At 38.1% G+C, this 23259-nt stretch overlaps 2 protein-coding genes across 6 annotated transcripts in view; both read right to left on the bottom strand.

Moving 5' to 3' along the window:
- Nucleotides 1-23259, bottom strand: part of SHISA2 (shisa family member 2) — a 455435-nt gene that overhangs the window by 36931 nt on the left and 395245 nt on the right. The window lies entirely within an intron of this gene.
- Nucleotides 305-23259, bottom strand: part of CDK8 (cyclin dependent kinase 8) — a 41303-nt gene continuing 18348 nt past the window's right edge. For 3 of the 5 annotated variants that reach the window (XM_082220312.1, XM_082220311.1, XM_082220309.1), the window contains exons 4-13: nucleotides 23016-23156; nucleotides 15515-15572; nucleotides 13041-13172; nucleotides 11046-11189; nucleotides 10114-10183; nucleotides 9274-9346; nucleotides 7007-7104; nucleotides 3394-3472; nucleotides 2078-2230; nucleotides 305-1598 (exon numbers count right to left, since the gene is read on the bottom strand). In XM_082220312.1, the coding sequence (XP_082076438.1) occupies nucleotides 1473-1598; nucleotides 2078-2230; nucleotides 3394-3472; nucleotides 7007-7104; nucleotides 9274-9346; nucleotides 10114-10183; nucleotides 11046-11189; nucleotides 13041-13172; nucleotides 15515-15572; nucleotides 23016-23156 (1074 nt within the window). In that variant the 3' untranslated portion in view covers nucleotides 305-1472. Of the gene's footprint in view, nucleotides 1599-2077; nucleotides 2231-3393; nucleotides 3473-7006; nucleotides 7105-9273; nucleotides 9347-10113; nucleotides 10184-11045; nucleotides 11190-13040; nucleotides 13173-15514; nucleotides 15573-23015; nucleotides 23157-23259 lie in introns of those variants that run through there. The other 2 variants (XM_082220310.1, XM_082220313.1) reach the window with 2 other exon arrangements.

Raw genomic sequence — 23259 nt, 5'->3', positions numbered from 1 at the left:
TCAGGGGTCCCTTTACCTTTACAGACACTTTAGGCTACAGATGCTTCAGGTTACAGACTCTGCTAACCCAGAAATAGTACCTCGGGTTAAGAACTTTAGTTCAGGATGAGAACAGAAATTGTGCGGTGGTGGCGGGGCTGGCAGCGGGAGGCCCCATTAGCTAAAGTGGTACCTCAGGTTAAGAACAGTTTCAGGTTAAGAACAGACCTCCAGAACGAATTAAGTTCTTAACCTGAGGTACCACTGTATAGGCCAAGTGTATATTTTCTTAGCATCAACTGACAAAAGCACAAGCAAAATCATATGCAGATTTATGAAAAATAATTTTATTATGTAACACCTTGTTTTTAACAATGTTGATTTCTTTTAAAATTCAGAATACCTGCGTCATTCATGTAAAATAGTTTGATACAGTACATTGTATGGTATAGTTTTTCCTCAAATTCTAAGGTTCTCCTAACACCTTAATCCTTTGCTTTAATAAGGGAGACCCTAAAGCAACGTGCGAACATATTTAAAAATAATTAAAATTTAAAATCCACTACATCAAGCCAGCTCTCAAAAAATCATGACAAAAATATCTGAATGAATGCTGCACTGCTTGTTTGTTTGCAGGGAACGTCACTCATGCTTTTTTTTTTTTAAATTCCAAGCATGCTCACAAATCAGTTAACACCAACAGGAAAAATAAAACACTGTCTATGACAATCATTTTAGTTGGTTGCTGAACCAAACAGGTTTATCTCAGGTAACACACTCATTTACTATCAAATAGCAGCTTTAATACCAGTCAAGTCATAGATTTGAGAACAAAATAAACATATGCTGAAAATTAATCTTTGGGAGGCTTGTAAATCTGCTGGAAAAATGCTCATTTTTTGTGTCTTTAAAAAAATCTCTCTCTAGCAAATTTGTTGGTCATAAAACATTGATCAATGTGGAAAATGAATCAACCCACAAAAGAGTCACTAAAAGTCAATGTATATAAAAAAAATTCTCAATTGGAGCCACGGTTAGTTTGCTTTCATCTCATTAACACATACTGTATGCTTCAAATACCAGTTAAAGAGATTTTGCGTACTATTGGTCAGATAACGTTGTTAACATCAATAGAATTCACAACAACAAAAATGCTTGCCCCTAGCACATTTCACAGCTTCAACTGCTACAGACTGTCACTGAAAACAATGCATTGGTCAGTCTGAACCATGTCAAGTAAACTATGGAAGTAGCATATCCACAACACAAACTGTGCTAGTACTTTCTTTTCAAGTCTAATTCCATAATGGGTACAATCTGAGGGAGCCACTACTCCCAGCCTGTGAAAAGTAGTGGAACTTGGCTATCAGACATTTTGAAAATGTGATAGTTTACAGTACATTCTTGCAGCCCAACGCCAGGTTCCAGGCAGACAGCAGCACGGCCAGTCCTACAGCCTTAGCAACAGTGCATTGACTTTATTTAGGTGCAGCTCAGTACCGGTGCGTCTGGTGAGAGTACTGTGGAGGCTGCTGGGAGGTAGTTGAATATCCCATGCTGCTCTGTGGCTGTGATGTGCTTGGTCCAGGGTTTGGATAGGCAGCATGGGGATTGGAACGCTGAGCAACGCATTGGAGGAGAGAGTGGGAGAGAGAGAGAGAGAGAGAATATTACATATGTGGCTGGTCAAATGCTGCCATGTTTAACACGACGGAAATGACAACTATGGCAGCTATTTCTACGGCTCTAGAGATTGTTGCACTATGGATTCAACTGATGAAGCTAATTGTTAAGAGGGTAGGAAATGAAACCAGACCAACACCATTTAAACCATGGGTTGTCCATTATCTGTTTTGAAACTCAAACCACAGTTCAAGTTCTTCATATCACAGTGTGGCATGATGTATGAACTGAACTAGTTAGCAATGACACACTGTGCAGGTCTCCACTGGTGCCTTTTGACTTGAATCAGTTGCGTTTAACAAAACATATATTCAAATAGATTTTAAAAATACAACTTTTAATAGGTATGGACATAACAGCTAATATAAATGATTCACAGTGCCATAACAAAACTGAAAGCTGAAAACAGAAATACCTGATAATCTGAGGTCATGATAAGTCCACCTGAGGTAGTGGTAGGAGGAACAACTCTCACTTTTTTCAAGGGAGGCCCTTGCGTATGACTGTTGTCTTGGTTCCCTGGATGACCAGTTCCATTTGTGTGGTTATTGCCCTGCTGCTGGTTCTTCTCAATTTGTTAAAGAAAAAAATGTAAGATACAGCTCAGAGGGAGTTCATGGGTAGGAAGCATCCAGTCTTGTGTAAGGCTAAGTCAGGCACAAAGCCACTAATTACTTAATAATAATTACCGTATTTTTCGCTCTATAAGACGCACCAGACCACAAGACGCACCTCGTTTTTGGAGGAGGAAAACAAGAAAAAAAATATTCTGAATCTCAGAAGCTAGAACAACAAGAGGGATCTCTGCGCAGCGAAAGCAGCGATCCCTCTTGCTGTTCTGGCTTCTGGGATAGCTGCGCAGCCTGCATTCGCTCTATAAGACGCACACACATTCCCCCTTACTTTTTAGGAGGGAAAAAGTGAGTCATAGAGCAAAAATATGGTACCTTACTATTGCCACCTAATTATGCAAACAAATTAAAATCAAATATAAACATACCATACAGCCCTATCATAACTATTTATTCAGAGTAAAAAAATTCCTTCCAGTAGCACCTTAAAGACCAACTAAGTTAGTTCTTGGTATGAGCTTTCGTGTGCATGCACACTTCTTCAGATATTTATTCAGAGGTAAGCCCAATTTATTTGCCATGTTTTCAACTATGCATTTTAGGATTATAGCCTTATTCAAAATAAGTTAACATGAAAGGAACTTGGAATCATCACTTTCTAGAGTTGCAGATAATAAAAAGACTTCAAATTAGGTACCATGAAAATGCTCAAAACCTTATTATTCTACAAGCCATGGATCAGATCTGATTACTGATTTTTTTCTATATTATTTATGTAAACTGAAATGTTGCAGAAGTTCTCAACTTCTTGCCATGTCTAATGTATAGAGTTGGAATGACCCATAATTAATGTTAACTTCTATCCATATTAATTAATCTTCATCTCATCATATTATTAATTTATTTTATGCTATCATTCTTATCTTGGCAGGAAATGGTTCAAAAAAAGTAGTAGCAACAATCAGGGACATATGTGTAAAAGTATGGAATAATAAATCATGTACTCTCAGTAACTTAAATGCTTGAAATCAGATCCATTAACCCTATCAAAAATATGATTGCCTTAACAACTTGGTAATTATAAAATTGTCCAACCTGATTAACAAAATACACCTCCTAAATTTATTTCTCTCATCTTAACCTTCAAATAAATACCTACTTTGTCTCCTTTATCATCAGGCTCTTCTTCAGTTAAAAATTCTCGTTTTGGGTATGGGATTTGACAACCTGCAAACACACTGCAAACACAAAAACAAAAAGAAGCAAGCATTTTGTGTGTGTAAGCAAAGAGCATAAATCTCTACTAGAAAAAAAAGTGTGTCCCATAATTAATAATGGTAATAAAATAGTTTTCATCCTGGTTCAAGCTGCTTTATGTGTCACTTGTCATTTGTGATTTTAGTCTTTTAGGAAGTGACTTTAGTCTCTGAAGTGTTCTAAGTATGACAGTTTGTTCTGAAAGGCTATCAGTTTCTTCAGTAAGAGAGAATATCTCCAGCTATCAACTAAATACACTGCTTATAATGCAGAGTTTAATAATGGACTATATTACAGCCCAAGCACAAGTTTGCCTGTGCATAGACTTGTAAGCCTCCATTTTACTAAGAAGCCAAGTGACACAGTTTCCTAGCTGTTTATACCATATACCAGCAAGTCATCCCAAACATGTTTTTCTGGCTAAGACAAGCTGAAAAATGCTATGCCCCATTTCTATACAAGACTGGAAATACTAAATTCTATGATGGTTCATCTCTTCTTGCTCATATGTCTTGCCCCCTAACCTATTACTTGCATAATTTTGTACCATAGTTTTATTTCCAAGTAATATTTTCCATAAAAATAAAGCTAAAGTTACTGCAAGCTGTCTTCAGTTCCATGTTTCCCAATTACATGTTGCACTTTTTGCTAAGGAATCAGTGAAGAGATTGGATATCTAACGTAAGGACAACTGCTATGGATCACCTACCTGTGACCATGTAAGCCATTATCATTTGATTTATACTCTATCTGTAGGTCTATTTAAAATTAACAGTAGCAACATGTGCAACATTAAAAAGCCAATCAGCAACCAGTAGCCCATTTCTTTTTTTACTGTATCAGCCTGCTGTTGTGACCAATGGACTACTTTAAAAGTCCTGGCAGGAAATAATGATTAATTTCATTTTGTGAACTGCCCCTGAGATCTGTTGATGAAGGATGGTATAAATCTTATTGGTATCACATTCCAAAAGCATATGCCAATCGAAAAGCTATTGGAGCACATATTAACTTAAATTCCCCAGTGGGCTATCAAGGAAGACCTATAGGAGAAACAGAAGAAATGCATAAGTGAAAAAGTGGGCTCATTAACAGAAGAGAAAAACAAAATCCAAAAAATGTCTAAGTGAAATACTGGGCTCCTAGTGAATGTCTAAGTGAATACTGGTGCCGGGGGGGGGGGGAGGGATGTACCCCAAAAGTCTAATAGCCATTTTTAAAAAATGAATATTATAAATAAGAGAGTCAGGATTGTATGTTTGCCCTATCAGTGTTAACTCAGGAATTTGATAGTTTCACTTTCTTATTCATTTCAACAGGGCAAATCAGACTCCTGATAGCTTAGAAAGTTAAATGCAAGTTAAAGGTTCATTTAAAAAAACAACCCAGAAAATGTAGGGGAAAGATGAAACACCACATGACAACGGATCCCATAATTGTTGAGGAATAAAGGGAGTATAAAGGGGCTCAGGTTTGCTAAAAAAACAACCAAAAAAACACCTTAAACAAATATTTCAAATAGCTACTAAGGTCCCCATTAATTTGGGTGGGACAACCCTTTTGGGGACTTGTATGGTGATGATAAGAGATAGAAAGATGGCAGAATAAGAATCCAGAAAGATATGTATCAGAAGTAATTGATATTGCAGCGTTCTACAGTGGGTGATAGAAGAAGCAATAGTTTATACCAGTATGTGTTAGGGTAGATTTACTCGCAGCAGTGAAACTGAATTCACTAAACACCCATTCAAATCCAGTTTACTAGTAATCTCTCCCATGGAGTGTTGAGGTAAAGAGAGATAAAACATTCCTCAGAAAGGCCCAGGGACACCATGCTATTATGTTGCACATTTATGTTATTACACTAATACTCCACTCTTCCTCTGAGGAGCTCAAAACAGCTTAGAAATGGTCCTAGGCGATCTCCTATGAAGTTTACAAGGCCAGCAATAAGCTCCTTTAGCTTCTGATGCAGAATACATCATACAGCTTCAGACCACTGTGCTTGTTTACTTGGTATTGTATAGAGAGTTTATTGGGTATACTGACTTACACACAATAAGTTCTGCAGCCTATTTATACCTTTCAAGTAGGTCAAGTACTTCTGATAGCCTCTTTAAAGCTCTTCAGTTAAGTATTCATATTCTGCTATGGGACTGGAATGTAAAACCCCTCTGGCTGTGTTTTGCCTTGCCTAACAAGTTGGGGCAGTGAGACCCAAAAATGTAATCAGTACACACTTTGAACTGGAACAAATAGAGAAATTAATCATGAAAGATTTTATTAAAATCTGTGCATTTTAAAAAAAATCAGGTCATTAGTGATGTAGAGGTCCACCAAGAAGATCGCAGAAGACACTGAAATTGCAGTTATTTGCAGTTTTTGCAAATTTTATTCTGCTTCTACACACACACACACACACACACACACACACACACACACACACACAAACTGGCTACCTTTAGTCTTCACAACCAAAGATTGAATGCTGTGCATATTTATCCTGTTGTTTTAAAAATGTGAGATCAAGGGTCATGGATATGTCTTCCATACTCTACCTCCTTTCCTATCCATAATTGGTAGGGACAGAATAATTTTTGCAAAATGCTATGTTTTTGGCAGTGCTTGCACAGTTTAACTGATGGGCAATTATACCTATTGTTTTGCATACAGATCTCTACAGCTATTAGTATCTAAAGATTTTTCTAATAAGTTGAGATAGCAATTTATGATTTAAAGAAGAAAGGGATATTTCCCAAGGGCAGTTTAGGCTACACCAAACAAATCATATGATGGAAGAAAACCAAGTTTGTTCCAAAGTCAGTATGTGCCTGTGAATTTCATTTTCAGAAAGGCTGCACCCATTGCACATACATATGTGTAAAACATCAGAGAGCAAATTGGGTGCATAAATCATCAAATTAAGGTTGAAATAGTTTTACCGACTTGCCAGTGAAATATTCTTTGACACAAAAGAAATAGTCATGTCTTTCAAATACGAACTTTAAAGTCTTGCCTACATATTGAGAATACGGATGTTTAAAAAGCAAATCGTTATATTTAAAAAGAAAGAAAGTGCATGAATATGCCCTACATCCAGACTTTGGTTGTGAAGTTGGAAGGCTGTCCCCATCCTCACCATAGTCCACCCATCAAGTTTTCAAATAAATATAAACTAATTATAGAATGTCATCTATAATTTCAAGTGGACCTGCAGGCAGTTAGCAGTTGACTATGAAGATCTATAGCATGCATAATCAACCTGTCAGTGAATAACAGGATTATTGCTATGACTAATGGGATCAAAGGCTCAGGACAAGATTAATAGGAATATTACTTCAAAATGGCAAATGGCACAGTAAAGCCATTTCTTATAACTTATCAAGAAGGAGCATCTCACTTGTTATTTTCAGAACATTCCTCCATTCCACACCCACCAATTCATGCTGTGACACTGAAAGCAATAAAGCATTTAAAGAGCTGCACAGATAGTATCTAGTAAACTGGCCACTTACTCAGATGTAGGAAGTGGATCTTCTAAGAAATAAGGATCCTGCATAGCCTGTTCTGAGGTAATTCTCTTTATTGGGTCCATAGTAAGCAATTTCTGTAGCTATGCATAGTTAAAAACACAAGACATTCAGTGTTGTCAAATCAATCAAGAAAATATTTCACCACAATGTGAATATACAAAGCTTCCTTATATGCTTATAAAGTCTAGTTAGCTCAGTGGTAGAGCTTATACTCTGCGTACAGAAGGTACTAGGTTCAATCTCCAGAATCTCCAGGCACAGCTGGGAGAGACCCCCATCTGAAAACTGGAAGAGCTGCTGACAGAATATTGAGCTAGATGGACCAATGATATGATTCAGTATAACCTGGTTCCTAATAATCTAGGCTTCCATAATCTGAGAATTAGGTTTATATGATCTATAAAATGCTACCCATGGAAAAGCTGCAGTTACAAGACTTACTTGCTCACATAAATGGGCCACAGAGCATATCACACCTATAATGCAGTAGGTTTAATTTCCACTGTGCTGTACAAACAATTCAAGGTTGTTAATGTTAGAGGCCCATCACACTATATAAGTACAACCTCTCACTGTGCTTTCCAATATACTTAACATTCTTCCCAAGTATTCTGGTAGTGAACCTAGCCCATGTGATAAAAGCACATGGTGAAATGGTTTTGCATTGCTGGGTTTAAGGCTGTGGGGGGTAAAAGAAGAAGAGTAGTTTGGATTTGATATCCTGCCTTTCACTCCCTTTAAGGAGTCTCAAAGTGGCTAACATTCTCCTTTCCCTTCCTCCCCCACAACAAACACTCTGTGAGGTGAGTGAGGCTGAGAGACTTCAAAGAAGTGTGACTAGCCCAAGGTCACCCAGCAGCTGCATGTGGAGGAGTGAAGACGCGAACCTGGTTCCCCAGATTACGAGACTATCGCTCTTAACCACTACACCACACTGGCTCTCAACCACACTGGTAGAGGATATCCTTGCTTTGTATTTTAGCAAATTTACCCCTTCCAAATTTATGCATAGTCATGAAAAATAATACCTTGCAAGTGATCAGGCTGTGTTAGAGATTTGTTCTTAGTTTTCTTTTAAAAAAATCTGGCCAGATTAAAGAAAAACACTGGCTTTAGCGCCAGCAGCTAAAAGACAAAAAATAATTTTCTTCATCAAAATATTAACTGAATCTGGTCATCTAATACTCCAGTCGATTTATATACCTATTCACAGCCAACAGTTGTCACCTCATGCTTAACAAAAGAGGAGGAGTTGGTTTTTCAAAAATAATAACAGTAAAAACAGGGCTCCTTGTGCTCCCTGGGAAAATACTAGCATCTTTAGATCATTTCAGTCATTAGATTTGTTCTTTCATGCCTACTTTCAGAAGTCCTTATTCTTAAGGGTACTTGAGTATTCTCTAAAATAAGGCTTGCAGCTGTTTTACAATAGGTGTTCAGATAGAATGTTGGATGTAACAGGATTCTGAAGCATATACAATGATAAATGGCCTTCTGGGATGAGGAAAAGCCATATCCTTAAGCTACCCTATTACATGATAAATTTGCTACTACACCCAGTCTTCAAACAACTCAACATAAGGAACAGACTGAGTATACAAACAAGAAGAACAACCTTCTCAGTGGCAGCCCCAGTCCCATATTTCCCTTCCATAGTACGGAGGTACACAATAAATGAGCAAGATAATGGAAGGAATATTGGGCCAGAGTCAACTAAACTATTCCACTAGCAGGAACCAATACAAGGCTTTCCCATCTCCTCACGCCACATCATGCCTCCCCCTAATCTGCTCTGGAGGGTCAGGAGAACCCCCAGAACAGTGTGCACGGGAGAGAGGGGAGATTGTTTCACTGGGAAAGCAAAGCAATCTCCTTAGCACCACGTTGAAATTTACCATTAGCTATCACTTGACCACAGCTGTCTGTTGATACAACTAATAGCTAGCCAAATTACCAGGTTGTCGGGACATGTTAAAAAAGGAAGGAAATCTATTGCCAGCATACGTGCTGTAGAAATGTTAAAAACTGACTTAATGCCTAGCACTTGGGAGTAGTAAACTATTAATTAGATCATAGGGTTTTACTCTGGACATGAATTACTATGAAATATGAAATGGCACAGAAATTCAACTTTACAACCAATGCTTTTGTGAAGAGATGCAATGAAAAGCAATTTAAACAATTCAAATTAATGCTTCCAGCAACTGAAAAATTCACAAGCGAACAATTTGATACTATCCAAGTCTTACCAAGTGGAATGCTTTGCTATCTGGCTTAACTTTATGTTTTTCCATATATTTGATAAGGCTGCAGTTGGTATACCTGAAAAAAACAGTAAGTCACAACAATGCATCAAATTGAATAGAAAAGTACAAATCTGGAGGACAGGATAAAACCAATAGGGCTTGCTAATGAACTCGGTTGTGTCTGATCCATCTGTGATTCAAAAATGTGCCAGCACTGTAAAAGTAGCCTGAGGCCACACACTGTTTTTAATAGCAGCCACATGGAAATGACTTCCCATTATTACAGATTTGGTTAGCAACCAGTATCCCTCTTGTACAATATTAGATGCACATACTTCTAGTAGCTATGCGTTTGATAATGCTTAAAACATAATATTATGAAACATTAAAAGTCAATCCTTTAAAGAATAATAGATTTTGATGCAACAAACTGTCTCTTTAGCCAAGACACTAATTTTATATGTGCTATGTTGCTTCAAATGTATCTATACAATGAGAAAATTAGTAGTTATTGCTTGTTTCAAACAGCTTCAGAAAACCAAGCAGAACACACAAGGATCCACTGAACCAAGAAGGGCCAGTACAGATCCCTTCAAACTTACTGGCCTCCACTGGGCTTTTTCACAAACAACATGGTTATCAATAGTGTGTACATGAAATACCTGTTCCCAGCCAAGTTCCCTGCTGTTCTCAGAAAACCCAGAGGTGCAACTATCTTTGTGGGGAAGGGGTGGTCACCAGAGAGAGGAAAGAGGCAATTGCCAAGGAAGCCTGGTTCCTGAATGTATGAGCCCCTGATGCAGTAGAAATCATCACAATTACTTAGATCTTTGCAAAACTTACGTGTTTCTTCGAAAATCTTTCATTAACGTTGAATGTTCAGGCATCTTTTTAATATCTTCCCAATCTTTATCTATGAATTGAATATTAATAGCACTCTTTCATCTTTCTCTACATAGGGAATAGGACATCATCACTTGCACATTCAAAACCATAATTCACTCTCCTCTTTATATGCCAAACTTTGCCTTCTGATCACCATTGATGAAGATGAATATGAGTGGACAAAATATCCTCTCTCAGTCGCCTCAGCAACACTAGATCAGAGTCACCAAAGAGACACCTATTTTTAATATAGACCAAATTCTGCTATGGAAGTAGGCAAAGCGGTGCACAATGAAATTAACACACTAGGTCTGAATCCCCAACATGATGCACATGGGTATCCCAGAGCCTGCCTGCCTACCAAGGCCCTTTGCCCCTCCCCTCCCAATTGTTTAATTTTTATAAAGTGAACTTTCACCTATTTTTTTTTGGGGAGGGGCAGCTGCCTGCTTTGTGTTTTTTCAGTTTGGGGTGGGAGTGGGGGCTCTGAGCATCACCAGCTTGTCTTCTGTGAAAAATGTATTTTGTGAGCCCACAAAATATTTAAAAATATGCCTAGTCCAAAATGTCTGAGGACTCCTGCAGTAAATACTACTATCAGCCCTCAAGATTTTGTTTCTTTTTATCAAGACAATAAGAATTTTCAAGAAATTAACAAATGGGGGGGGGGATCAATTTCACAGTGTTCTTTGTAGGCCGTGCATAGACCTATGCACATCCACAAAAAGATCAGGCATATTGACATTTTCCAATGATTACTGTAGCTTCTTTCAAGCCTACTAGCTTTTCAGTAAATATTATGGCACAAAGAGTATGTCAGTCCTATTAAAATGGTACTGGAGATACGTATAGGCTGGAGTACATCAGTAATGAATGTATAGAATATGTACCTGCAGGAAATCCCATTACATTGAATATTCTGTCCAGCTGGTCATGATGATATGGATTACTAGTTTTTATGTCCTCTTGTCGGCAGTGGAATATTGGCTCAGATGTTAGCAGCTCTGCAAATATACACCCTATAGCCCAAATATCTTTACGAAAAAGGAGGAAGGAAAAATCAAATAGACTTTTCTGAAAGAAGAAAGCATAGTCTGAAGAACAGCAGCAGAGGTTACACATGGCCTCTCAAAGCAACTCTGTTTAAGTTATATGTACATTTTCTACAGACAATTCCATTTCCCCTTTATTCCTTAAGATTTTACACATGACCCCACGCATTTAAAAATTGAACATTTTGCTGAGGTTAAAGGAATGTAGGCCAAACTAATGTTATGCTAAATGTGCAGCTTCCACAATAGCTGAATATTTAGCTCTACCTCTCGTTACACACTTGTGTCTCTGTCTCATATAACATTCAATTTTTGCCTACTTCCTCTTCTCATTACCATCAGCCAATAACCTGGAGCATGAAAGACACACATAGAACACAGACAGCTAGATAGGCTGCTACTGTATTTAGCAAAATCAATGCATTATTAATTTTAACACTGATACTAGAGAAAAATGAGCAAAAGAAGACTATGCAAACTGCATTGTTTTCGTTTTAAACCATAATTTCATATATAGCAAAGCAGGTATCTGCATTGGTGGTAACTAGCCAGGAAGACATAAGAAGCTGCCTTGTCCTGTTGGTCCATCTTGCTCAGTATTGTCAACACCCCACTGACAGCAGGACCCCAGGATTTCAGCCAGTAGTTTCCCCAGACCTACACAAAAGTATCATGAACTGGAACTGGGGACATTTGTAATGCTAAGCAGGTGCTCTATCATTGAGCTACAGTCCCTTCCTTACAGATCTTCAGCTCATGTTGGATGGCCACTGTTAGGGATTGATTAGAAAAGGATTGAAAATAAGACGGTCAGAACTGTAATGCTTTTATTTAAATCTAAGGTCTCTTTGCATTTGGAAATTTGATGTGCACCTCTGCTTGCTCCATCTCAAAAAGGATATAACAGACTTGGAAAGGGTGTATATCACAGCAATCATGGCACCTTCCCCACAAGGAGAGGCTGAAGGTGGTGGGAGTTTAAAGGGGACATACGAAAGATCATCACTGGGGAGGAATTTATTTCTTTCATAATACTAGCACTTAAGACTCAATGAAACTGATTGTCCTCTACTGTCAGACAAAATAAAGTGTTTCACCAACATTTTGAATTCAGTCAATGAGGGCTTTTGCACAGTTACTTCTAGTATCGAGGACTTGGATAAAAGAAAGTGCTCAAAAGCACACTGAAAAAATAGGTATTTTCAATAGTATTTCAACCAAACCAAACAGGTTGTTTCAAGCTCTGTGTAGAAGTCTACTAAAATCAAAGGCTTGCAGGCAGACTTGTGAAAGCTTAATGATCCCTCCAGAATTGTATAGGATATGGAGGGGTGCAGCTATCTGAGAAAAAATTGTGGAGGCACCTTGTGAGAGCATCATGCTGCTTGTGCATGTCTGGATCAAAGCCAAAACATTCCTGACACTATTCAATAATGCAAATCAGTCTTCAGAATTAAACGTTGCTGGCATTTCTTATCTAATTAGTGAAACCATCTGTAAATTCAATGTGGTCTTTGCCAGTTAAGTGCCCTGAAGTACTTAAGACTTAAGAGTGATGCACATGTTTGGGCAACCAAACATGATAGAAGACTCAGCCTTAAAAAGTAAGGTTCAGTGAATCATTTTTCTTCCACACTAGAATCACAATGCTTTCCTATATTTTCCAAAATGCCAAAATGCATTGCAGGTGGTTGGGCTAGGCGACCCTTGTGATTCCGTCCAATTCTAAGATTTCAAGAGTAGACATCTTTGTAAACAAGGAAGGAAGGAAACCACACCAGGGAAAATTAGAATTTAAAATATGGAAAATCAGGTATACAGTGCATTACTTACCAATAGCTTTGGTATAATGCCTTGCTCCAAGCAGTAATTCTGGAGCTCGATACCAGAATGTTACAACTACTGGATCCAAATCAGCTAAAGGCTTCAAAGGTGAATTAAATAGTCGGGCAAAGCCCATGTCAGCTGTAAAAAGAGGGGGAAGATGCTTTAAATTTTAGCGCACAGACTGCTTACTCAGAAATGAGTGAGCTCAAATGTGACACACACTGCAAACATCCTCAGTCTAACTTTTAAAAGTTCCTTTTAAGCTTGTTTCTAAAGCATGGTACAGAAAATGAAGCATTATTAAATCATAGCTAACACACTTTTGATCATGCAGGTTCTGAATCAAGCTGATCATTCCTCAGAAAGTTGGGAAATTTGGTGTCCAGCCCAACGGAAAAACAACACGAGGATTTATATATGGGAAAACAAGGCAGGTGTATACTAGGCTGGAAAGATTTCCCGTTTTTAGAAGCCAGTCCTTTATTAACCTGACAAAAACAGTTCAGCTCTTAGGAACTAAGGCAGCTGGTACATTTCCATCTCTATTATCACAGAAAACTGATATTTGAGGCTGTTACCGATTGTAGCTGAATTGCATTTAAGCTTAGATGGGAAGAATTCCCAATTCCTGCTATATTCTATTGCCTCAATACTTTTCACCTATTAGGAAGAATTTACAAATGAAACCTGGATTGTTTGCACCCACACTCAAATAGCAGAGAAGTATTTCACTTCTGTAAGAAAAACTATTTCATACAGTTTGAGTGTAGGCGCGAACATACAGCTTGTTATTTTACAAATTCCAACAGACCTGAGGATCCGAGGTTGCAGTTGTAGACCATACAAAGAACTGAGCCAGCTTTAAGACTGTGAAGCCTGTGTGTTTTTAAGGAGCAAGGTTCCAGATCTCATATTCACCAGAGATAAATTCATCTCCCTTTGTCCTATTAACAAGCGTGTGTGCCTATTCATAGCCCTATTTAAAACTGTATTATGCTTCATTTTAGGCATTGAAAACAATTTAACTTTTTCTGTCTTAGAAGGCAAGAAACATTTAGCTGCTGGAGGAAAAAACGCAATAGCTCCAGAAGAGAGGGGTGAGTGGGAAGTACAGTGTTTATATTCAAATACGTGTGTTGTGTGTGTGTTTTAATGCTTAAACAGTGGAAGTCCAAACATAATTTTGTTGTTGCTTCTGTTGTCAAAATAAGGCAGTGCGTCTTCAGCTTTATTATACTTTTACGAGTCCATCTTGCCATTCTTGGCACTGGATAGGTTAAGTGAACTGGAGAGGTCTCTTTCACATCCATCCATGCAGTGTAACCATTTTGGAGAGCAATCAATTAGTTTGAAATGTTGTACACAGCTGTTGCATGCAAAAGTAGCAGGTAGTCCATTTCCAGTAAGGGAAAAGCTGTCTGCATCACAAGAAGCACCACTTCAATTAACGTCAAATATGTTGGGAGGCTGACCTACATTATAGCCATGGTTTGCTTACAAAAGGACCTCAGTCTGCTAGTGTTAGTACTCTTGTATGTTCACAAACCTTTTAAAGAGTCATGTGCTCAACACTGGTCTAATTCTATTCCTTTTGAACTTCATATATAGGGCCACCAATGAGGAAAAGCCCCTGCTTTGGCAGTTGATCAATAGTCTCGAACAATCAAAAGAATGTATGGAATTCTGTGTCAATTACAAAACAATTCATCTCAGATCATAGCAGCCAAATTCTAGGGGCTGAGGTCCCTTTACCTCCCCTAAAATATTTGAGGGAGCTGCCTCTCAAAGTTGATGGGCATTGTCATTCAAATGGTGTGTGTGTGTGTGTGTGCGCCACGTCATGTGATTATGTGGGGCTGGGCTTCCCTGCCCCTCCCCAATATTTTGTTCAAGTTGGCACCCCGTCTCAGATAATTAGTCAGAGGACAGGAAAATATACACCTTTAACATCTGCTGGTACAAACACTTACGTCCTTAGGATACCAACCTACTTCCGCAACATGCTGGATCATACCATTATGCAAATTTTACTGCTACATTAGAGTTTCATTTAATTATTTTTTAAAGAGCATTTTTATAGAATATGGAATCTGTGTCACAAGAAGCTCCCCCTACAAAAATTTGTCCAATGTTACCTTATCCATTAAAAATGCTGTTTTAATTTCCATCAAGCAATGCTTATAAGCTTTTAAAATTTGTCTCCCATCCCTGAATAATATATCTACCCTCTCAATAGCACTTTATACAACTGTTACTAATGTTCATTTTATTATTGATATTTATATAATTCAGTACTATTGTAAAGTAACATTTTTGGAGGCAAAAGAGTCCTTCACTTTTCTCCATCCAAATTAACAAATTTTCCTCTTCATTTTATGGGGTTTTATGTGTGATCCAGAAAGTATTAACCTGGTTAGCTGCACCTTTAGAACATTCTATCTTAAATGCTACACTGGGACTTATCAAAGATATAAACATACCAATTTTTACTCTTCCTCGCTCAGGACCTTCACCCATAACTAAAATATTAGCAGGTTTCTGTGGAAAAAAAAATACAATACATATAGCAAGATAAACCTAAACATTTGTGCCTAAAATTAGCAGTTTTATTTTTCCAATTTTAAACCAAAATGCAGTGGAATGTCATTAATAGTGCCTGTGGATTATTAGTTTGCTGTAAGGTCATATAGCTGACCAAATAAATTTTCTTCCCCGTCTTACATTTTCTTCCTCTTAGAAGAGCTTCCTTTCAATAACTTTCCACACCATGCTCTTCTTTCAGATGAGCAGTGTCATTACAGAATTCACCTGGGAAACATGTTGGCTCACTTATTTCCAGTATTAGCCAATTACAAAAAGCAATCAATGAAATATTTTGCATATCTTCCTAGATGTTACTATATGAACATTTAGATTCTACACAAAACTTTTACATTTTGCTCTTAGTGTATCAATTCAGCCACTATAAGAGTGGCTTATAACAGTTTATTCTGAAACTACCACATCTGCGAAGGCAATGTTTATAAGAATTGCCTTTGCAGATATGGTAGTTTCAGAATCATTACATGAGAAGCAAACATTGGTACAATTGCTTCTGAAGCTATATAGAGCTACACCAAAACTATTTTTGCTGTTTTCTTATAAGGTTTATAAACCTATATAAAATAATCATCAAAATTAGCCAAGGATGATGTGTAGAGTAGTATATATCCGGTTCAAGCCAATTTCAAGAAAAAACTACTTCTTTTGAAAAAAGGCTTGCATCAACAGCTCAAAGCACACCACTTTGGGCTATTGTTTAAGTGGGCTATTATTTAAGGATTTGCTCCATCTGATCAATATTGTCAGGCGAAGCAATTATGTGAACACCTATCTGTGATTTTAAGCAAGCATAAAATGTATGCCAGATAAAAGTACTTCAAGGAAGCTTTGATAGATGAATGAAAACATCTTTGATAGGAACAGATGTAATCTAGTACAATCACACGACACATAAATGTGTAAAGAACAAATTCGAAAAAGGGTATGACTCTGGACAGGTTTAAAGATGGCGACAAGGCAGTAAGTTACACTAAGATGTGTGCTCTGAGCCAGGAAAAATATATAAACTACTTGTGGCACTATCAGGCCATCAATCTCTTGTAGGGACTGGTGGAAGATATTTATGAACAAACAGAGCAGAATATGCAGAATTCTCTTTGATCTAAATGGAAAGAGATCTTATATGCTAACACACTGCATTTTTGGCAAAGGCAGTATCCAAAAAAGCGTAATCTCCGACTTTATTTATGGCTGGATGCTAGTGTGATGCCATTATTGAATATATTAAGGGGGCTGATTTGGGGATTCTGGAAGACTGTCATGTCTCACATAATTTCAGTATGCATTTTACCAACTCTGAGCCTTAAGAATGTAGGATTTCCTAACTGTCATGTTGTCTAGGTAATTATTTCAAGAAGGTCAGCCAGTGCTGCAGCTCTCAATGCCACCTCTCTCCTCTGCATTGCTGCTAATGACACTTAGCATGGCTCAGGGAATGTGCTACGCAGAGAAGCAACTGTAGGCTAGATTAATCTTATTTTTCTCCCCTTTTGAGTATCGCTAAATCCATGGGATCATATAGAAGTGAATTTCTCAGAATTATGGATCTGTACATATTCCAGGTTTTCAAATATTAGGGAAGAAGGGTCAAGAGCAAGTTTGCATCAAAATCTTAGCTTTTACACTATGGCAAAGCTGTATGCTTAATTCCTTGTAACAATCTAACCACCTTTTACTAAAAATATGGAATAATTACTTGGGTGGAACACAGCTTGCTTCCGTTAGAGTGCATTTACACTAGCTTACAAAATGTAATATAAGAGTCCAGAATCCAGAATCACTTGCTGTTCAATAACAGTAATCTGCCAGTGTCATCAACCTACCATGATATAAAATACAATTACAGTGGGAGCTATTCTACTGCTATATTAATCAATCAGTTACTTCATATGTAAACAAAGAAACCAAAGTGCAGTCATACCTCAGGTTAAAGTTGCTTCGGGTTGAGCGTTTTCAGGTTGCGCTCTTTTGCGACCCGGAAGTAATGGAACGTGCTACTTCTGGGTTTTGCTTCTCGCGCATGCACAGACGCTCAAAATGACGTCATGCGCATGCGCAGAAGCAGTGAATCAAGACCCTCACACGTGCAGACGCAGGTTGCGTTCTCTTCAGGATGCGAACGGGGCTCTGGAACAGATCCCGTTTGCATCCAGAGGTACCACTGTAATCAAAATCCAGCATTTCTATATACTTCTGGCTTGGAACCTCTAGTCAAGGATCCTTAGACACCCAGGGCCTCTATCCACACTAAGCTGTTTCCAGCTTCAAGCATTCAACAAGCTCTGGCTAGTAACAATTCAATCTGTCACACTGTGGCAACTTCTAGAAAAATTAAGCCTACCCAGATGCTTAGAAAGTTGATGCCATTTTAATCTGTTTTAGTATTTTTTGGATGTTTTACAGTAGGGTTGTGATTTTTCCTTGACCTTGCCGTTGTTTCTTTTGTAAAACGTTTTGAAGTGGGTTACAGTCAAGAGGTATCTAAATTTTATGAAATAAACACACACACACAACTTCAAAAAGGAAAAAGCAGTGTAAACCCAAAATGGCAGTATCAGTAAAGTACTGTCTCAGAATAGAATAGTGTTTTCTTCTCAATGCAGAAACCAATAGCAGTTCATCTTTCTACTCTCTTGCTTGCTACCTTCAGTACTCCTTTAGGAATTGAAGTGTGGCACTTGCAGTCTACTCCTGTTCACTGATCTAGCAAGCCGGACATGCCTTCTATGTGGATAATCCATTTCATTTTTCCGCTGCCCCAGTTCTCCATTTCTCTACCTTCCCCACCCATCAGCACTTTGTATTCTGTGACACTGAACGTAGTTCGCTTTCACTAGGCGGTTGGGTGGTAATTGCCCCCCCCCCCATATTTTGTTTTTATGCTGTAAACCTTGGAGTATATCAAGAGCCCCCCGCGCTCCGTTGTTCTGCTTTGGCTAAACAGCATGTGAGTTTGCTACACAATGACAAGAGGTGTGGGATCATTTATCCCAACTTTACAAATTTGGAAAATTAGGGTGAGAGAAAATTTGACATCATAGTTTAAATTAATCCAGCACTTTAAGCAACGTAAGAACTTAGTTCACAGAAAGGAGGAGGAAGACCAACATGGCACACAGAAAGAGTAGCTATGAGGGAAATAAGCTTAATGATGGAGCAGCATGGAATAGGAACACCATAAAATAGTAAAGAGAAACTGGTGAGAACCAAGATAAAAGCTTAACTATAAAGAATGAAGATGTTAAAAGTCATTAAGTAAAAGATATATGCTACAGATAGCACCAGGCTTTCCACCAACATACAGTGTTATCAACTAATTAGAAAACACAAGTAAGTAGAATTTCTGAAGCACAATAATTGGTTTTTTTAGTTGAACATTTTAAAATATGCCTACGGAAAAAATAAAATAAAAATGTACATGGTACAGAAATGCTGCACCTACACAAATATAAAATACACTATGTTTTGTAACCAGCTGCTTTAGCTTGGTGAGAAGTCTAACTTCTTATACTCTGAAATCAATCATAGAGGTTGAGTTGCCAGTTTACTTACACAACTTGAAGCAACACAGAATATTAAAATCAGAATATAGTGTAACATGAAAGGCTGTCACTTTGATATGGGATTACAGATCACAGGAAATAGGTCACATGAATCTTCTAGACAATTGCATTTCTAAGGACTAAAAAATGCTATGGAAAAATAATTCCCCCCAAGTTAAACCAATGCTTCATTTTTAATAAGTATAAATAAACCAAGGGACTAACCTTTGGTTAGTTATATGGAAAACATGGGGCTAAGCCTTGAGCCAAAAGCAGCTTGGATGTATCTGATCTGTTAAATGAATTTTTGTAGACGTACATTTGAGGAAAATTAATTTTTTTACTCTGAGTTTAACTAGAGCTTCTGCATTTACTACAAAACCCCAAATAGTCTAAATCTAATATGATTAAAGTATAATTTAATTTTCTAGTACTTGAAAAAGTCTGAATAGCTTAGACAAATACTGTCTGACTTTCCTAGTTAAAAAATTAAGATGTGATTTCTTGTATCAAAGCCTGAGTCCCTCAATGAGCTTTGATTTGTCTGTGATACTAATGGTCCTGGACCATTAAGATAAAAACAAATTTCTAATATTATGAGCACACCCTGGATTGTTTCAGTCAAATACCAATTATGCACTGCCCATCACACTTTAGTGCAGTTACTTTCTTGTTTGATCACAACATATTTGCCATTCGATCCAAGCCAAACAATTGTTTGCCTTGCCCTTCAAAACAGGATTGTTTCCAGCTCTGTAGTCCAGAAAAAGCAAAGTCTGCCTAAGTTTTTTATTGAACTGGGTGGAATTCAACTTTACTGTCTTCCAATGTAAACTGTATTAAATCCCACCCAAAGTGAGCATACAACTAAGGCATCCAGATCCTAATGATTTCGACAGAACCCAGCTAATTAGAATGCTACTTAGGTGGCATGGCAGCTGAATCAGTTGAAACAACATATTCCCAGGAATGAAAACTTGTGGTATTTACATATGCTGTGGACCATCATTTCCAGTCAAGTAAATTAAGGACTATGTCTTACCCTCAGTCTTCAGAATATTTTACTGGAGATGTGGAAGTTGAAGAAGCAAAGTTAGTTTGTACCTACATACCAACTATCTATTAACTTCTGATACAGTACAATATATATTGCAGGGCCTCTCTGCCTTTCCTACCCTGCTGGGAAGCACAGTTTCCACGTCATTTTTGATAAGCAGTCACAAAGCTCTCTGAATGAAGAAGCAGTCTCTGGCAGATTATACACACAAAGACAGCCTGATTTCTAAGAACTGCCTAATGAATTGTAGCCATAAATCTTATAGCTTGTGGAGAACATTATGTCTTGGAAAATCTAGTTCCAATACTTGGTGACTGCATAGGTTAACACAGACAGAAAGGAAAAACTTTAGATGCAATTTATGAACACCAGCAAAAATGAATATAGCTAGACAGGTTCAACTACAATCTTAGGGTGGGTTCTGAAATCCAAGATTTGCTCCAAATGTGCAAAAATGTCACAGACTGCTAAGAGTCGTAAGTAGGTTTTTGCACCAATTTAAGCCTTGTTTATATGGGATTATATGTGGGTTAAACCACAGAGCCTAGGACTTGCCAATCAGAAGGTCGGTGGTTTGAATCCCCACGACGGGGTGAGCTCCCGTTGCTCGGTTCCTGCTCCTGCCAACCTAGCAGTTCGAAAGCACATCAAAGTGCAAGTAGATAAATAGGTACCACTCCGGCAGGAAGGTAAACGGCGTTTCCGTGCGCTGCTCTGGTTTGCCAGAATCATGCTGGCCACATGACCCGGAAGCTGTACACTGGCTCCCTCGGCCAATAAAGCGAGATGAGTACCACAACCCCAGAGTCGGACACGACTGGATCTAATGTTCAGGGGTCCCTTTACCTTTACCTAAGCCTTGTTTACTATTCAAAGTTTAGAGACTGCCAATCATGCTTGGTGTGTTACTGTGCTCTATTCTAATTTTAGAGTCTCATCTGATGATTATTTTGCAATAGGCAATGCAGCCCATTTCTTGTATCTAATTTCATCACATGGATGACATTGGTCATACAAAATGGCCAGGTATATATAAAATGAGCAAGAAGTTCCAAGCTCCAAATGCTGTTTTATGGATTTGGGACTCAGCAACAATTCTCTAAATCCCTTCTTTCAGTAACCTTTTCTTGCTCAAAATAAAAAAAATTCCTTCCTGTAGCACCTTAAAGACCAACTAAGTTAGTTCTTGGTATAAGCTTTCGTGTGCATGCACACTTCTTCAGATACACAGATACACTAACTTAGTTGGTCTTTAAGGTGCTACAGGAAGGAATTTTTTTTATTTTGACTATGGCAGACCAACACGGCTACCCATCTGTAACTTTTCTTGCTCCTATGGTTGCTTTGCAGCACTTCTAAACTTCAAATGAGCAGAGGCCACCAGTACATTTCATAACAGTCCAATAGAGGTAGCTGCTAGTCTAGAGACCATACTCAAAACAACTGACCTACTAGGCTCTAATAAATTTACCCATCTCTTGAGACATCCACTTCTGTTTTCCACATACCGGCAAATATTTACAATGGGAAACTTTGGTTTCTGATTAATAATTTCATGCATATTAACTTCAATAGAAACAATTATCCACTTTTGGTACTGTTTGAGCAATGGCTGTGCATATACAAATAAATGCAGCCTTGAATTTGAAACAAATAAGAAATCCTTCCTCACAAGCTGATAGGGCGTTGAACACAAAGAGGTTAATCCAGTCAACAGTAGGCTCAGAAATCAGACGGAGGAATGAAACAAGCTCTTATGTTCTCCAGGGATTCACACATAGGCACCATGGCCACAGTGGGCTGGATCAAACATACACCATCCAACTGTTTACTCCAACACCCAAGTTTGCTTGAATATTTTAGTCCACCAAGGATTAATATTATGTAGGGACAACACTGTAACCTGTTTATACTGGCACTGCCTGAAACATCTATTGGGCAAAGGAATGAAAGAATGCGGTAACAACGAAGTACCTTTCTATCCAATGAAAGGGCCTGGCGTCCAGAAAAACAAAGAAGCCCTCACCCGCACCCCAAAATATGATCTTATTAGGCTTCCGCAAGGTAAGTTGATGCTCATTAGCTTAGGCAAATATACAAATTTGTGGGGGAGGGTCTTCTGTGGCGCTTAGGCAAAACAGTACCATCATGTTCAGAGGCACTCAATTTCAGACTGCCAGATGCTAAGGGCAAACATCATAGATGGCTATCTCTACCATTCTGGTTGTGAATCTTTAAGAGCTATCTGGCTAGCAATTACCATACATAGCAACAGTGATAAACTGTATCAGGAATGGGAAGCTGTGGTCCTCCAGGTGTTCTGAACTACAACACCTATTATCCTTTATCACTGACCATGTTGGCTAGGGCTGATAAGAATTAAGAGTTTAATAACATCTGGAGGGCCACAGGTTCTCCATCCCTGAACTAGACAGCTCTCTGGTCTGACCCACTAAGGCAATTCTTAGATTCTTAAAAAGCTTGCACAGAAAATTAGACTTGTTAAATATTTCCCCCATAAAATCCGAGAGTTTCAAATATGCAGTCATGCTTAATTTTGCTCTTAATGTGCTCTGTTTGCTAAAGAGGCAATGTAAAAGCACCTATGGGAAGAGGCCATTTTCTTTTCCAGAAATACACATTATTCATTAGACATTTATAGTGCCAAATTACAAATTAAAACAAATCATTAGTGCCTCGGTACCTGATATCCTCTATGAAACACCACCACTACATATAAGCCTTATACCCATTTCTAATCCCCACTGTAGATCTACTTACCAAATCCCTGTGTAACACCCAGTTAGCATGTAGGTAATGAATACCATCTAGGATTTGATATAATAGAGATTTCACCATTCCCCGAGGTAACTGAACTGGCTTCTTGTTTGCTTTAGAAGCTCTGTGAAACTTTATTATGTGCTGAAAAATAGAAAACAAGCATAGTTAATAATGACTGGTACAAATATTTTGATGCAATGCTTCAGCAAATAAAATCCTCCTGGGTTCATTAACCAGTATGGCA

The sequence above is a fragment of the Podarcis vaucheri genome (genome assembly GCF_965113315.1).
Source record: "Podarcis vaucheri genome assembly, chromosome: 4".
NCBI classification, from domain to species: Eukaryota; Metazoa; Chordata; class Lepidosauria; order Squamata; family Lacertidae; genus Podarcis; species Podarcis vaucheri.
The sequence above is the reverse complement of the archived record's forward strand: the minus strand, read 5'-3'. Positions and strand labels throughout refer to the sequence as shown.